Source organism: Perca flavescens, chromosome 23 (assembly GCF_004354835.1).
Source record: "Perca flavescens isolate YP-PL-M2 chromosome 23, PFLA_1.0, whole genome shotgun sequence".
Classification (NCBI taxonomy): domain Eukaryota; kingdom Metazoa; phylum Chordata; class Actinopteri; order Perciformes; family Percidae; genus Perca; species Perca flavescens.
The window spans coordinates 6718573-6735858 of record NC_041353.1 but is presented as its reverse complement, the minus strand read 5'-3'; the positions used below and the strand labels follow the sequence as shown (position 1 = coordinate 6735858).

The following is a 17286-nucleotide window of genomic DNA, read 5'->3' as shown; positions in this document are numbered from 1 at the left end:
GTTATATTATAATAATAAATATAATATTCTTCATGTTCTTCTTCTTCTTCTTATTGTTATTCTTGGCAGTATTAGTACTAGTAGTTATATTAATAGGCTACTATTATGTAAAAGAAAGTTAGGAACATGCATCATTTAACCACAAGATACACTGTAATTATTAAGGCTTTTGTGTTATAACGCAGTCAGTGAGCCTTCAGGCACCTTGAGCATCTAATGCTATATAATTGTCTGGTTTCACTCATTGTTTAACAATTAAATGTTGTGCACACGTTAAATATGTTTTAATATGCAAAACTTCCTCAAAAAGAAGATTCTGTGTCAAAGTTTGTGTTGTCTTTTTCATTCTGCTCCAATAATCTAAGTGCTGTTTTGTTAAAATAAAACAACATTTTAAGAGTCAATTTCTGGTACAGCTGTGTTTTAAATCCTACCAAAATAACATTTGATAGCAGTAATATAAACATGTCTCCCCAGAAATCGGAGCTTAATGGGAGCAATTGAAGGCAGCATAAAGTAAAACATGCCGAATCAGCTGAAGGGGAGGTCGTGCACTGTGTGAGCCTAATGAGGAGTGGGTTAGGACCCTGTGGAGGGGTGTAAACTGGTAAACTGCACTGATGAAATATATGCTCAATATCATGTAAAAATAAAAAGGGTAACATTTACTAGGCTAAAAAAACAAACAAATTAAAGGTGTGATCTGTGAGCAAAAACAATCAAACTAAACACTAAAAACAGTCCATAGCATTATTTATGGTTTTAAGTTACAAACAAAACTATATGCATACAAATCCTGCATTATTACCAGAATAACAGGTCAGTCACATAATTGACCACTAGGGGGCAAACCTGTAACAGTTAGCAATCTAATAAAAATAATGTCACTAAGAAAATTGTATGGTGCTTTATATTTAGAAGACAGTTTCAGTATTTGTTGCTTTGGTTGGAGTCAAATCCTTGTCCATCTGATGTGTTTAATGGCAAACTAAAATGTCAGAGGTAGAGTTACTGAAATATGGGGTTTCCCCTTTTAAGTGTATTAAATCCCAAGACAGGGGCACTTATACGTTAAGTCTTTAGTCCACTTCACCAGGTCTGTATGTAACTCTCCAAAGGCAGGAATGGCTTTAAAGTGGAGCACCAGCTGTTGTGGGTGAGACAAATGCAAAATCCCACTAAACATATCAAGTAACTCACCAAACCTGTTTCTCTACCCCTACCGTGAGAGCCTCTGAAACATGAGCGCCACAAAAGACTTCAGGATACATTGAACACTTCCAGAATGGTATTTTATTTCAAGTTGGAAAATGCAGGAGGGGATGGGGGTGTAGACCTCACCCAGAGAGAGGGTGCAGGAAGGGTCAGGACAAGGCAGACATGGTGACAAGAAAGACTGGGAAGATGAACTGGGTGGGACATACACCAGGGCTGTCAGACTTTTATGGCAAATTAATAAGAAACAGTTATAGATTGCCCTCACATTAGAGAAAATCAACCTTTATTACTATACCTGTACAGCTATTTGATTTAAAAATAACCTCACAGCAGCACACAGTTCAGTCCATAAAGTGTAGAGTCATAAACAAGTCTTTCCTCCCAGTGTGCCCCTGTAAACACTGACGCTGAAAAATGGGACTCTTTCAGTCTTCATGAACTGTTCTTAGATACAATAGTGTTGCGTTCGAAATAGGATTGTGAACGTCGGCTATGTGTCCGACCGCCATCGTGTCCAGTCAGACAGTAAGTGGGGAGATGGATCGCAGAAAGGGCCAGACAAAAATAAAGCGCTGATGGTAAAGATCGCATTCTACTTCCTCTTCGTGCAGAGCTCCCTCTCACACATTGTGTGATCATATAACTGTCTGACTCAGTCAGCCGAGTTCAACCTTCTTCTTCAGGTGTGTTCAGATAGAAAGTCAAGCATATTTTCCCCTTGCGTCATTCGCATAAACTTGTATTTTTTTTTTACCTGAAACATTCATTATACTAACTGCAGTAGTGGAAACAACATTTACCCAAATATTGTACCTAAGTACAAATTTGAGCACCGGAAATCCTAAAAAATATAAAATCTTAACTTTGTTTGTTTTATAAATACTCTGAAATGGTCTATTATGCTTTACGGGTACTTTTATTTTTACACTTTAACTACATTTTGTTGACAATATTTAGGTTTAGCTGAATTCTGAATGCAAGACTGTTACTACTACTAACAGAGTATTTTTACATTGTGGCATACTCTCTTTCCTTTTATTTCTGGACGTTTCATAAAGCTCCGAGATACACCTAAGCTTGAAATTTGTCGCATGAGATGAAAAGTTTAAAAACACTTCTTTTTTTATGTATGGAGCCAACGTTTTCTACAATCTTCATTTCCAGACCCACTGTATGACTGTGAACAATATACACTGTGTTGATGTTACCAGGTAACTGCAGACATTTTGGTCTTCCGATCTTAACACTATAAGGTCATGTTTTAGTGGTTCTGGTACCTGAGTTTTAACAGCAAAAGAGCAGTAAGAATTGTGGGTAACGTACAGTAAAATGGACGGATGGGTATAGAGAGAGTGGCGTCAATTTGAAATGCCTCCACGCAAGAAACGGTTAAGATGTAACACAGACCCATCGATAAAAGACAACCAGACAATCAGACATAAATACAGTCTCTGCTCAGTGCTAGGTTAAAGCAGCAGGGTTTTTAATTTAAGTCCTTCTCAAGGGTTTGACTGTCGCTCTCCTTTTCATCCTCCTCCTCATCATCACCGAACGTCTGCTCCTCCATGGTGATGAGCGAGTGCGAGCGTGCTGCCACCTGAGCGGCGAGGGCGGAGCTGAAGCTGAGAGCCTCTGGGCCGTGGAGCTCCGTCAGTCTGTCCATCACAGTGACGGCGGGGACTTTAGGCTTCAGGAAGCAGTCCAGACCGTTCTGGCCCTCCTCCAGGACACCGTCGTATTGGTGGAGCTCAGACGCGCCTCCTCCTCCTCTGGTACACACCGAAGTTCCTCCCAAATCCCCTTCCTTCTCCTCCAAGCCACAGCTGAACTCCGTCACTGGCTCGGCGAAGGGGTCAGGCCTCACCCTGCCATCTTTTCCTTCCCCTTCCTCCCCTTTGTTTCCTGCAGAGCGCTCTGAAAAGTGGTTTCCTTCTTCGTTGCCACTTTCTATAGATCCCAGGGAGGTCGGAGCGTCTGACGGCTTTGTGCCAGGATCTGAACTCTCACCGTGAGCTGAAGGTGTCACAGCAGCTGCACGAAAGAAGAGGACATAGATCACTTAGGGTCAAACTCGTATATTGATTTCCAGTTTTAACCTTGTATCGCAAATCTGATGTGGGCAAGTCAGTCACAGGCTCAGTCCAAAAATATTAACAATACCAGCAAAATCTCCACCAGTCAAACATCTATAAATGATCACAGGAGAGAGGTGACATGGGTCAGTGCAGACCTTGGTCGTTGAAAAGCAGCTGCTTCCTCTTCATCCTCTCCCCCTCCGACGCACGGAAGCCCAGCACAGCTTTGAGCTCCGACAGGACGCGACGGGACTCCTCCTTCTCCCGGCGCTGCCGCTCCCGTTCCTCCGGTGACAAGATGTCACACCAAGACCCTCTGCCTTCGCCGTCGGAGTCGGAGTCGGACACGTAGGCCTCCCACTCCTGGTCCAATGAAACGGCATGGGGGAGGTCGACAACAGGGAAACAGATCAGGGTGGAGAATAACTTTCATTCATTTCATGGCAGTTTTAAAAGGCCACGTACTAGGGACATAAATCTTGGTGTAAATAGGAGGCACACAACGCAAGATGTCAGGCGGACATTTCATCTTACCAGCTCTTCTGGCACAGGGTCTCTGTCCAGGATCAACGGGTAGGATGGAGGAGGAGCAGGAGTCTCGGTTACAGGGGTACCACACTGCTCCAGACCCTCAGCATAACCTGCAAGAGATGGTGTGCATTATTGCAAACTGACTGCCGTGCTCTGCTTGGTCTGTTACTTGTCCTACATTGTGAAGGAGCCACTTCCACCCAGCCCTGTCAATAGTCTTGAGTCATGGTAAAGGAAGGAGGAAGCCTGCGCCAAAAGTAGCCCCTGTGGAAATATGGAAACTAATATACTTCTAACGGTGATGTCACCGTCCTGTATTGGCTGCTCGGCCGTAGCGTTATATTTAACCAACAGCCACGAGTGTGTTTGCGTTGGAACAAGCTCACCTGGACAGGCGTTGGCCCGTCTCAGCATGCGCTCCACCTGGCAGATGGTGTCCTCCCAGCAGCCGGTGCTGGCCTGCATGTGAGGCTGCAGCTGGTGCAGCCGGTCACTGAGGGCCTGGTAGCCCTCGAACGTCAACTCCGTCAGTTCCTTGGACACCATCAGTTTCTCCAGGTCGTCCTCCAGGATGATCATCCTGACGATATCAGAAACAGAAGAGGAGGAATGTTGACATTGACTTTTACACTATATGTTTTGCCAAGAAGGGAAACTGCAGAAGACGGTGCAGAAGAAACTCAAGCTAGACTCGGCTGCTTTAAGTTAGGTTTACATAGTTTCCTGTTGAAATGTTAAGTTTCACAAACATGACATCCAAACATAAATGGCGGAAGAGAGCATCAAAATGTAAGTTGTCATTGACAAACTACGATTGGGATTACCTGCTGTTTTTTATTTAAATAATTTGCTACGGCTTCAATGTGTGGTCATAACTATAAACTTTGATGCCGGGACTCATGGTAAATGGCACTTTTATATTCCGGTGACTCATATACTTTAGAGCCTTTTCCACAATCTACTTCTTGGGGGTCTCAGAATTTACAAATCCTCTAACTGATAGGTTTCTCTTAAAGTGCTCATATTATGCATTTTGGCTTTTCCCCTTTCCTTTATTGTGTTATATATCATTTTGTGCACATTATAGGTTTACAAAGAGAAAAAGCCCAAAGTCCACCCCAAAGGGACTTACCATCTCCAACAGAAAACACTGTTCACAAACTGCTCCAAACAGCTCTATTGTAGTCCAGCCTTTACTTCAGATACTCACTTTGTAACACACGTTATAATGCTAGCCTAGCTGCTAGCGTGGCACTCCCTCATACTCTGCAACTGACTAGCTTGTAGTCCTTGCCTAGCTACTGCAAATGTGCAACTCCCAACAAAGATAGAACAGAAGTGCGATGTCTCACTCTGTAGCTAAAACAGAGGGCTCAACACACAGGGTGAAAAGAGGAGCTGCAGCAATGTGCAGTACAACAAAAATATGGTGTTCCTCGAAAATTAAACCATGTAAACCTATTGTGATATAACCTCTAAATACAATTATGAACCTGAAAATGAGCATAATATTAACACTTTAACCTCCATCGGCTCCACTGTGAGTGCTATGAATTTAATAAAGGAAATCATTGAGGGATAACGGCTGTCTACTTTATTAAAAGTACAAATAGTTTCCTATTTAGTCACTAGGTTTTTACATTCAGTGAATAGTTTGAAAATTCATATTTGCCTTTTCATTAATTTTGTGTCTTTTATTTGTGACTCATGCCTTTTAAATGTATGTCATATTTAATATATTTTCATATTTGACAAGAAAATCTCAACTCAAGGTCCACTTAGTAGATTATTTTCTGTAGTTTCTGTACTATAATAGTATATTGCAGAAATGTTGTGTTTTTTGATAAATTAAAGTGTAAATACAAAAAAATGTTGGTACAACGTAGCACTACTTGAAATGGTGTAATTTACATTTCTTACTTTTAATATTTTCTAGTACATCCCTACAATCCTACTTTCTATACCCTTATTTATTTTTTTACTTTGTACTAATACTGCTTTGCTGGTGGAATGACCCAGTTTCCGCTCACTGATCATTAAAGTCTCATCTCCTCTTATGGGAAGTGTAGAATGAGGGCAGTCAGGATTGTGAGGTTGAGTGTGAGAGTGTGTGTGTGTGTGTGTGTGTGTGTGTGTGTGTGTGTGTGTGTGTGTGTGTGTGTGTGTGTGTGTGTGTGTGTCTCACTCGCTAAGCAGGGCCTTGAGGTGCAGCTGCAGGCTTCGGATGGAGGTGTGCAGGGTGTTGAGCTCCCGGCATTTCTCCCTTGCTCTCCCCGTCCTGTCAGAGCCAGTCGTCCTCAGATGGGTCTCAAAGTGTCGATGGAAGTCGTAGCTGCGCTGCACTTCGCAGAGGCAGCTGCCCAGAGCGTGATGGAGGGGCTCGGTCACAGCGGCGATGGAGCGGTGCAGCGGAGGAGGGGGTGGGGAGCTGTCTTGGTTGAGTACGCCCTCATCTGGCTCCTCTATTCTTCGGTGTGACAGGAGAAGAGCCAGTCGACGGAAACATTCAGATCTTTGTCCCACCCACAGCTGGAACAGCATCTACAGGCCAAAACAACAAACATCTGCTGAACAACATGTATGCATATAAGCCCTTCCTCCCAGAACCAGTACCATTCCTTTCTTTGGCTCTTTCAGCTGTCAACTGTTGCTTGTTTCAGTCCTTTCAATTCAAGAGCCAAAATGAGATCAGTTCATGAATACACTCAATAGGCCATGTGACAAAACTGTAAGTGTTTGCAAGATACTCATCTTACAGGATAGACAGCAGAGAAGTGGATAAAGTAGATTAAGATTAAGCTTCTTCCTGTTCTTGTTGAGAGCTTGCTGAGAAGATCATTACCACTTTCAGCTTAAGGCTCTGACGCACCAACCCGACGGCCGACCGTCGGCAGAAAAGGCAATCGGACTGATCATTTGGCTCCCGTCTCCCCGAGTCGTCCATAAAGTGCCTCGGAACACACCGAAGCGACGCCGACTTGAGCGTACGTTCTCTGTCCACGAGACGTAATACGCCTCCATAACAGCAGGCGGCGCTAATCTTTACTGTCGCCCAAAAAATGAAAACCGGAAATGACGGAACATCTCTCTAGACCTCGTAAACACAGCACGCTGTCGTCAGTCGTTGTTGTTTTCATCAGAGAGAGTTGATAGTAGTCGAGAAGGATCGATGTCGTCATTACTCGCTGAACGGAAGAAAATACGATGGCCTTTCGATTCAACATGTCAAATCGGCCCAAATGAAGGCCGACGGCTCCTCCGACGGACGACGTCACGGAACACACCGAACAGACTCGAGACACCGACGTCGCCAGCCGATAATCAGGTTGGTGCGTGAGCACCTTTAGTTGAGCCTGGAAAGAGGGGGAAGGAATCAGCTAACCACTCCGTCTGCAAGGCCTTACCTTCAGGGCAGGCAGGCTGTAGTCATCGGTCAGCTCCTGAGCCTGCTCGTCACCCAGGTGCTCAATCCCCAGGCCGAGTCCCAGCTCCTTCAGAGGCACCGCAGACACATAGTTGGTCACATTATCGATCTCAGAGTTCAGAGGGAACGTTGGGGGGGAGGGGGTTAAGGACACATCACACTTCTTTGAAAAAGAAATGCACCTATTTGTGTCTCATAAAAAAATTACCTCACATAATTCTAGATTTATACAGGGTCATTTCATATTTCAAATAGCATGTTAAGGCCTATAAAAGTCTACAAATCGTCAACAACTGAATGAGATCAAAAGAGGTCTGTGATTTCCAACCATTTTTCCTCCACACTCTAGAGATGTGTGCATCTGAAAGTTTCTAAAAACAAGTATAAGTCTTTGATGCAAAAGGGTATGAATTTATGCAGTCTGCTTTATACTTATAATGCCAAATCCAGACTAATTACCCGATGTGCCACTAGAAAGGAGTTCCAAAATAAGAACACACTATTTTGAGTTATTAAGTCTTTATCTCAAGGTAAAGGATATGCCTTGAGCATGTGACAGGTGGCTCTACGAGACGCTCTGAAGGCGGTCCGGAGCGCCCGGTACAGGGCCTTCCTCAGTCCCATCAGCTGCTGGCCTCGTGGCACCGCCCCCGGCCCCGCCCTGCTAAAGGAGTTGGCCGCACTCACCCTGTCGAGCAAACTTGACAAGTGAAATGTGATACAACTGTGGAGACGTCCCAAAGAGGCAGGGGGGCACACGCAACACTGAACACCACATCACTAAAGACGACACATGAAACTAACCAACAAACTCAGACAATGAGTGCTAACACAATGCAGTTGTGACGAACAAGACAACATGACATGCTATTAAAGGAATAGTTCGACATTTTAGGAAATATAATATGCTTAAATCACTTCTTAGCAGGAGTTACATGACAAAAATCGTAAGCACTCATGTGTGTGTGGTAAATATGGAGCTACAGCTGCAGCTGGTTAGCTAAGCTAAGCTAAAGACTGGAAACAGGGTCAAACAGCTAGATAGGCCAAATGTAACAAAATCCACCTACCAGCACCTTCCAAAGCTCAATAATTAACATCCTATAGCTTGTTTGTTTAGTTCGTACAAACACTAAAGTGTAAATTCTGGTAGGACTTTCGGATCCAGGCTAGCGGTTTTCCCATTTCCTGTCTTTATGCTAAGCTAAGCTAAGCTAAACTAATTGGCTGCTGGCTATGGCTTAATATTTCCCGTGGTATCGATCTTCTCATCTAACTCTCGACGAAGAGAGCAAAACTATTCATTTAACTTACTTAAGTGATTAAAGTATGTGCTTTTATAGACAATGCTAAATCTATACACACAGACAGAGACAAATTGTGTCTAAAACAAGAGCTGACATAAATAATAAAACACCTACAGACACACTACCTGAGAGGATGTAACTTAACTAAGACACCAAAAAAAAAAAAAAAAGAGTGAATCAACTGAGGAGGCTTGAACCAAGCAGTGACATGACAGGAAATGCACATGAACATTCTGAGATTGGGTGATATGCATGTAGGTAAAAATCAAACAAGCACACTTACAGGGTGAACCCTCTGGAGATGACCTCCGTCTCCTGCACCAGACGCAGGGCTTTACGAGACAGCCCGGTCAGAGTCTTGCTGTTGTGGACCAGGGTCTGGAGCTGCGTGGCCCGTGTGTGGACGGCTCTCTGCATGCGGCCCATTCTCCACAGCATGACTCCCCTCAGTCCAAGCCAGCCCAGCAGCGCCAGGCCCCACGGCGCTGCCGCCAGCGACCACAGGCCCTCAGAGCGGAGACCCAGCAGCACCGCAGCCAGGCCGATCAGCCCCGCCACGTCCCTGAGTGGGGAACACAGGAGGGAGTTGTGATTAGTGCAACCATTAACTGTTCATTTGACAGTTTAGATGAAAGTGCTATACTAAATTCCTGGAGTGTCCCTTTAACAAGACACCATTATTAGAATCAATTCATTAGCAATTACTTTTTTTTTTTAAGTTTCTTTAATCTTTATGTTATCTTTGCAGCATCCAAAGAATACCAAGGCTGTAATAAATACATATATTGAATTGATAAAAATTATGCCATTCATTTCAAATGTCATTAAATGAAAATATTTTATTTTGTTATATTAATAATGCTTTAGATACAAATACTAGTCTTTTGCATCTGTGTTTTGTCAAATTTCACTTTCTTGTCTTGTGAGAAGGTGCTCTTTTTGCAGGTCTTTGTTGAAAACTTCAGTACACTAATTAATAAAGTCAAAGTCACGTTATATACCCAGGGTGCGATATTACAAATCCCACTATGGCCACGCCAAGACCCGCCCTTCAATAGCATTTATTGGCCAGGCGTCCATGCTTACGCAAAGTAACGTAACCCCCATTTGTTCAGGTCCTGTCCCCTGTCCAATCGGCTATCCTAACCTTTACCACTCAAGGTCAAATGCCTAACCCCGACCAATCGAGCTGCTTCATAGGGCTGGTCTTGGCGTGGCCATAGTGCGATTCGTAATTTTGCACCCAGGATATGGACCCCAGGAAGAGTAGCTGATGTTCTGCACCAGCTAATGGGGATCCTAATCAAATCAAATCAAATCAAACATAGATGGGATGGTCTAAGAGGAACACTCCACAATATCACACAATCCAAAATGTTATCCTTGCAATTTATAATCTTTAAAGGAACACGCCGACTTATTGGGAATTTAGCTTATTCACCGTAACCCCCAGAGTAAGACAAGTCGATACATACCCTTCTCATCTCCGTGCGTGCTGTGCGCTGTCTGGACGGCTCCAGCATTAGCTTAGCCTAGCACAGATCCTGCAGGTAACTGGTTCCAACTAGCCTACTGCTCCGATTGTGACAAAAGTGACCAAAATAACGCCAACATGTTCCTATTTACATGTTGTGATTTGTAGAGTCACAGCGTGTACAAAAAAACAACGTAACATGAGACACAGCCATCTTCTAACAGTAAACAAACCGGGAACTATATTCTCAGACAGGCTTGCTGCGAGCCCAAGTACTATATTCTTCCGCCTGAGAATATAGTACCCGGTTTGTTTACAGTTAGAAGATGGCTGTGTGTCATGTTACGTTGTTTATATCTATAAATCACAACATGTAAATAGGAACATGTTGGCGTTATTTTGTCACTTATTCGGAGCAGTAGGATTACTGGAACCATTCACCTGATGTTCTGTGCTGGCCTGATGCCGCTGGAGCCGTCAGACAGCCTTACAGCACACACGGAGATGAGAAGGGTATGTATCGACTTGTCTAACTCTGGGGGTTACGGTGAATAAGCTAAATTCCCAATAAGTCGGCGTGTTCCTTTAAGAGACTTTCCTTCCAAAAACTATGATAGTTTACTGAACGTTTACTTTTACTATTATTTTAGAGGCCATAGTTTTGGTTTGTGCTGGGGTTGTATTGGAATGCACTATATTCTCTTGCTTTGCCCATCCACTGTGGTGTCTCTATGTATTGGTTTCCTAACAATGTACCATAGGGAGGGCCTGGCTATGAGGCTCGGTCTGGGCAGGGTGCTCGCTCGGCTGGATGAGCCAGAGACGGACGAGCCGAGGGTGAGCAGACTCGGGTCTAACAGCTCGATCAGCTCCACATCCTCCTGCAGCAGCACGTCCTGGTCCAGAATGCACTTCACTGAGTACTGGCCGAAGACACAGTCCTACAAGAGAAAGAGAAACACGTTAAAGAAAAAGTGCACAGAAAACAAAGAGATGCCTTTAAATGTAAAACAGTGTGAAGTTGCTGGTTTCAGTGCCAGCATTCCTTTCCCTTTCCCATTCTACCTACCAGCTGCTGGCCCATCTTACGAGATGCAGCCGCCTGGTGAATCGGACTCCATCTCCATAACGCTTCAGCCAGTCTCCAGAAGCGTCCTCCCTGCAAATCACAGACAGAATAGGTTATAAATCAGTTAATTAAGTAACGACTCAGTTCCAGTTTTATTCAGGGCTTTCCATTATTTTATGCCCACAATGGATAAGTGAAATATATTCCAGATTAAAATACCAAATGTCATTTTGGTGTGCTTCCTTTAGGTTGGCTTTATTTCCCAGGAATCACACCTCTAATAAATAGCAACTGTGTGCACTCAAAAACACACACACACTTGGTCAAAAGGAGTATCCCAGGAGACAAACTCTTTGAGGCGACAACAATAAGTGCAATGTGCGTTTGTAAAAACACTCACTCCCGGGTCTTATATAGCTCTGCTGTGGCACAAAAACCACATCAATTTGTTGAATTTCCATTTCGGTGTTATAACTAGATGTTTACATTTTCGGCATCAATAAAAACTAAAGCTTTTACTCTCTGAAATTACACGGTTGACAGATGGAAAGGAAGGATTGCTTTGGTTCTAGAAAAAGAAACAAGTTTGTTTGCTTTTCAATGGAGACACTACACACACTACACAGAAACAAACACACACTTCTGTTTTATTTCTTGCTTCTAAGGAGTCTCTGCACCGTGGACTCGCACGGTAAACAGTTGGAGACATCCAATCACAACCAGAGTGACATAGTGCCCAACATTTTAAAGTGTGTTGACATTTCAATGCAGAACACACCTCAGGTGGTTCAAAATGTGCAAGATGTTGCAAGTTTTTCTTGCAAGTGCTAAATAGCCTACAAAAAATCCTGACCTGTGTAATGCCTAATCGTGAATAGGATCTATTATTCTAACTAATCTGCTTAGAGTATTGGGACTCATTAATAAGTTCTTTTAACCCTTGTGTTGTCTTGCAGTCGACCAAGCAACTTTTAGTTTTTCTGGGTCGAGACTTTAAATCAAAACTTATTTTTTTCCACACTTTTGCCGTTTGTTTCTGCGCTTTTTTAAAAAAAATGTTTTTTCTTCTTTTTTTGCGCCACGTTTTTGGCGCCATTTCCAAAAATGTTATCATTTTTTTCAACGTTCTTTTATCCATTTTTTTTTTTTTCTTCAAATGCTATAACCTTGAATAAAACACCCAAATTCAATGAAAGTAGTGAACTGATCATTTATTTTACTTGTGAAGAGCGTTGTAGGGAACCATCCACGTTATTGTTTTGGACAATTCGTTGAAAGAAACCCATTTTTGAAAATGGCTCAAATTTGACCCGAGGACAACAGGAGGGTTAAAAAACTGAGAATCTTGTAGAAACCTACATAACAAAACATAACATCCTGTGGAGTGTGTGTTGCGCGCTCCAGCTGGTTATTGATTCAGACTGGGCAGCCTGTGAGCTGACCCTTTTTCTGTGGGGTGAAGCACAAGTGTTATTATTCCAATGGCCGCGGTAGTATTGATTACTTATTTGAGACTGAGTTTCAGGACTGGGTATTCACACAACAACAACAGTCATCAGCCTCCAAGTAGGCCACAGCCCCTGTTCCGTCTTCTCTGTAGTATCAAAGCGGCTAATCCTACCACAGAGATGATGTAAACCATGTACAGCTTAACTCACAGATGCCTGCACTCTCACTACTGTACAATATCCTGACACAGTCAGTTCCTGCTCATCAGTATTCTCCTGGTGTCATACAGAAAACACTCCAGCTTCCAGACACCAGACTGATCGCGGGAGTGAACGGACACGGACACACACACACACGGACACACACACACACACACGGACGGACACACACACACACACACACACACACACACGGACACACACACACGGACACACACACACACACGGACACACACACACACACACACCTTTTTGGCTTTCTTGCTGAGCATTAGAAAAGAAGATTGATTCCACTCTCAAATGTCCATTCAGTACAGAGGCAGGAGATGATTAGCTTAGCTTAGCACAAAGACTGGAAACAGGGGGAAACAGCTAGCCTAGCTCTGTCCAAACAGAATCCTACCAGCGCCTCTAAAAGCTTGCTAACAAACACATTATATCTTCTTTAATCCAAACAAAAACCTATGTGTAAAAACATCAAGCTGTGGTTTCACCGGTCAAGCAAATAATTCCTCCGATTCCAGCTTCTCAAATGTGAGAATTTCGTTCTGGGTTATATCATTGTGAACTGTATATCTTTTGGGTTTTGGTCAGACAAAACAAGCAATGTGAAGACTTTGCTGTTATTAATCAGAAACTAACTAGCTAAGTCTTTTTTTCCCCAAGTAAACATGCCCAAAACTAACTGGTTCCACATCTCAAATGTGAATATTTGCTGTTGTTTTTTGTTTTTTTTCCATAATAGATTTGAACCAGCAGCCTTTGCGGTTATGATCCCACTTACAAAAGTTTTGGGCCAATCCTGCTTCAACATACAAATGAACTGACATGATATTTCAGGTCAAGGACATTCACATATACAGCACATACCACACACGTGTACGTGAGCTGTGTTTAGTAAGACCTTTAACTGGTAAAAAAAAAAAAAAAAAAAAAGATAAACTGGGGTCCGTCTATGTGAACGAGGTGTTTTTGCCTCGGCTCCGACTTTATCTGAGCTCCAGGAAACTGGCCACACAGGGACGACCCCTCTCATCCGAATCCCTCATCCTCCTTAACTCCTTAGAACAACAGCGTACCAGAGAGGAAGCGTGACACGTACGGAAAGTTCCTGAACGAAACAAACATAAAACTGTTTCCCGTCAAAAAAAAAGAGGGGGAGAACGAGGAGAGGCCAAGTCATCTGATCTGGAAGCTTCCCAGGACAAGTCTGTGTGAATCACATGTCGACTCAAACTACAGTCATCGACGGTTAGATTAATGCAAGTGCAATTCAAAGTTCACATGTTCCTCTGATTGCGGAAGTGAAGTGCACACAGATCCAAAAACAAGCATACATATGTAAATATCAACAAAACGCAAACAATTTGGAAGAGTTCAGGAATTGCGTCATGGTCATTAAGGTAAGTAAGCACATTTAGACTCTCTCTTGTAAAAATCAGGACAACAGCAGGACTGAGATACAGAAAAGGAATCTGCCGTGTGTGTGATTAAAGATTAAAAGAACATGCAAAATACCTGCATCTGTGTGTAGGAAGCCCTGGTTGCCATGCTTTGTCTGATTAAAGCGAAGCAAAGAAAACCAATGCACATAACGGTCTGTGGCTGACTGTTTGCCAATACGCGTCACTGTTTGGAGTCAATAGTCAAATGAATTACTTTCTGTGACAAACACACGTAGACAGACACAAACTGCCCCGGGTCAGGGATGGAGACTGTTATAAAGTGAATAGTGATGGAGTAAGTTAGGTCTAGCCCCTATCAGTCACATATAGTCGACTGGTTTTGACCTGATGGGGTCTTGATTCATCTAAAGATGCAAATAATCCTTATTTTAATTATTGATTCATCTGCAGACCATTTTCTTTATTAACTATTTGGTCTATTAAAAAAAAAAAAAAAAAAAAAGTCAGAAAATAGTAAAACTGCCTTGCTGCATCATCTAATGTCGTGTTTTGTCCGACTGACCGTCCACAACCGAAGATCATTACGATCACAATGAAATCAAACAGAGAAAACAGCAAATCCTGTTGTATAATATTCTGCATTGTCGCATTACAAAAAAAAACACGGTTTAAATGATTAACAGATTATCAAAATTAAAAGATTAATCAACTAATAGCCTAATTGTTAAAAAAAACTCAAAGGTTCCATCATATAAAAAGTGTATATTTGCTTGTTTTCTTCATTTTCCATTATAGTAAATATTATTTTATATACTATATATATATATATATATATATATATATATATAGACATATATATATATATATAGACAGATTTTGAACTGTTGGTTGGACAAAAAAAGCTATTTGGAAATGTTACCTTAGGCTCTAGGAAATTGTCTGACATTTTTGTAATATGTAATTTGTAATTGATTTACAGTCAATTTATGATCTATTTCAGGGTGACTATGTAACAATTCTCCAGGGACTATGGATGAAAAATAGCCCTTTTGGCACATTTACAGTCATGTGCACTGGCCAAGTCAGATAAATGATAAATACATAATTACAGCTATTTGTCATTGTTCATAATAATAACCATGTCTCCAGAAAATGACAGGACAGGTACATTTCTAAACAATCTGAACACCGTGTTAGTCTTTTATTAGCACTTGATTTTAAGATGAGATCCTTCTGGTTGTTGTTTTTATCATTTCATGATTGGGCGGATGATGATGGCTGGCTGTGCACCAGGTTTTATGTTTAAGCATATCTTTGATTTGGATTTCACCTGGCTGCAAAATAAAAGTTAAAGTCGAGATACGAGAGACACAATTAGATTGATTTGTTAAACTAGTTGATCAGTTGAGAAAATTAAAATGACAGGCATGTGTGATATTTGTGTCAAGGATGGGAGGAGCTCACTGAAGTTTTCCGTGGATCTTCGTCAGGAGTGGTGAGGTCTCCCTCTTGTCCGCCATATTCGTCGTCCTGTGATGCTGTTGGACATGCCTCAAAGTCTGTGTGCCCTAGATCATGCAGGTACTGGAAAAGAGGAGAGTTCTGCAAAGAGAAAGAGAGACAGTTGTTGAGGAATGATGGATGAGAAGGGGGGGGGAGGTGGAGAGCAAGGCATTCAATAGTGCCAGATGGAAGGATAGGGTTGAGAAAATGTGGTCATCAGTCTGATGTGGGTTGAGCTTATTCTGCTCTAGTTTTTCCCCAGAGTGTCCTGATTCTGATAAGCGAGGGAACGGATTCGTCAAGCCAGTCTACCTTCCCTCAGGATTCATCGGCTGAAGTTGAGGCACCTCCCTCACCCACATCCCCCATATCTCCTCCATGCAGCTTACTTTCCTGTTCTGGGAGGAATGTTGTAAAGCTAAGTGCCTTCACATGGGAATCTGTAAATCACTCATACAGACGCCAGGACTGTATTTGGAGTCTCTCGCTGCACCATGGAAACTGGACTAAATCTAAGCACAAGTCATCATGTTATAATCCTATCTACTCACAGAGGGATAAACACAGGCAATGATGTTTCTTACCCTAAACAAAGAAAGCTCAGAATCAAATCAGCCATGAAATAAGCAGAGAGGAGGAAAAACACCCCATGCCAGAATATGTCCAAAAGATGTCTGACCCAGTTCTCCCCCAGCTGCTGGGAAAACATTACTTAGCATATTTGCTGTGTTTTGGTGCCTCTGCACAGCTGCATCTCAGTGTAATGTAAATGACCCATCATAATAGGCTATATGCCTAGATAGCAGCATGAGAATTAAATGCTACTCACATGCATTGTCACACGAAGTCGCAGCAGCTCATGTTGTCACCATCCAGACGTAGCTACGTGTGTGTCAAGGATTTTTTTTTTCCAGAACCGACGCATTGGATCTGGTCATCCTAATCTAGTAGCTAATGATGAAACACCAACAACAATGCGCACACTCGCACAGCTCAGCTCCCTCTCATGACCACCAAAGCTCCTTGGCAGAAACACGGTTAGCAGCCAGCCAAATATGTGGATTTGTTTTGGATTGCCAATGCACGGCAACAGGGCAAACGGCTGCTTATGTGAAGCTCGCATGCCTACTAGCTTGTTTAGCTAGCTATCTGTGTGAGTGTGTGAGCCATAGAGCTAGCTAAGCTGTCGTTAATGAATCGGGAACCCAGCGTCTACATTTACCTCAGAACTCGAAAGGTATGACAAAGCATCCGTAAGTTTCAATAAAAAAACAAACAGCGGCTGTAATACAAACCTCAAATACCACATCTTCATCAAACTCCTCAGTCATTGCTCTCCGCCATCTATACACAGCCCGTTCTGCATTCTGAAGTTGTAGGCAACAGTAGTGAGGAACAGCCAGCCGTTGACAAGTTGGTAGCAGGTTGGTAGCTAGCCGGTTGCTAAAACGTCGCTAAAACTACAATTCCCATAATGCTCGTCTTCAACCGCCGCTTGCTCGCTAGCAACAAACAAGTGTTCGTGCCAGTTAGAGCGCCTCCGTTGGGCGCCAAAGGCAGTGGTCACACCGTTTGGATATGGAACGCTAGGCAAGAAATGCGTTTAAGGTTA

The 17286-nt window shown here is 42.7% G+C and overlaps 1 protein-coding gene across 2 annotated transcripts; it reads right to left on the bottom strand.

Moving 5' to 3' along the window:
• Positions 1 to 2657: 2657 nt before the first annotated feature.
• Positions 2658 to 17223, bottom strand: vezt (vezatin, adherens junctions transmembrane protein). Of its 2 annotated transcripts, none has more exons than XM_028570867.1 (12): positions 16970 to 17223; positions 15636 to 15773; positions 11099 to 11188; positions 10786 to 10970; positions 8839 to 9117; positions 7790 to 7948; positions 7229 to 7376; positions 6010 to 6365; positions 4211 to 4404; positions 3828 to 3934; positions 3449 to 3656; positions 2658 to 3249 (listed from the first exon to the last, which is right to left on the bottom strand). In XM_028570867.1, exons 1-12 carry the CDS (start codon positions 17003 to 17005, stop codon positions 2702 to 2704), a joined length of 2448 nt encoding a protein of 815 aa, XP_028426668.1. In that variant the 5' UTR covers positions 17006 to 17223; the 3' UTR covers positions 2658 to 2701. The 2 variants fall into 2 exon arrangements, with proteins under 2 accessions (XP_028426668.1, XP_028426669.1); XM_028570868.1 differs by having other exon boundaries at positions 7790 to 7936; positions 16970 to 17222.
• Between the last annotated feature and the right edge of the window lie 63 nt (positions 17224 to 17286).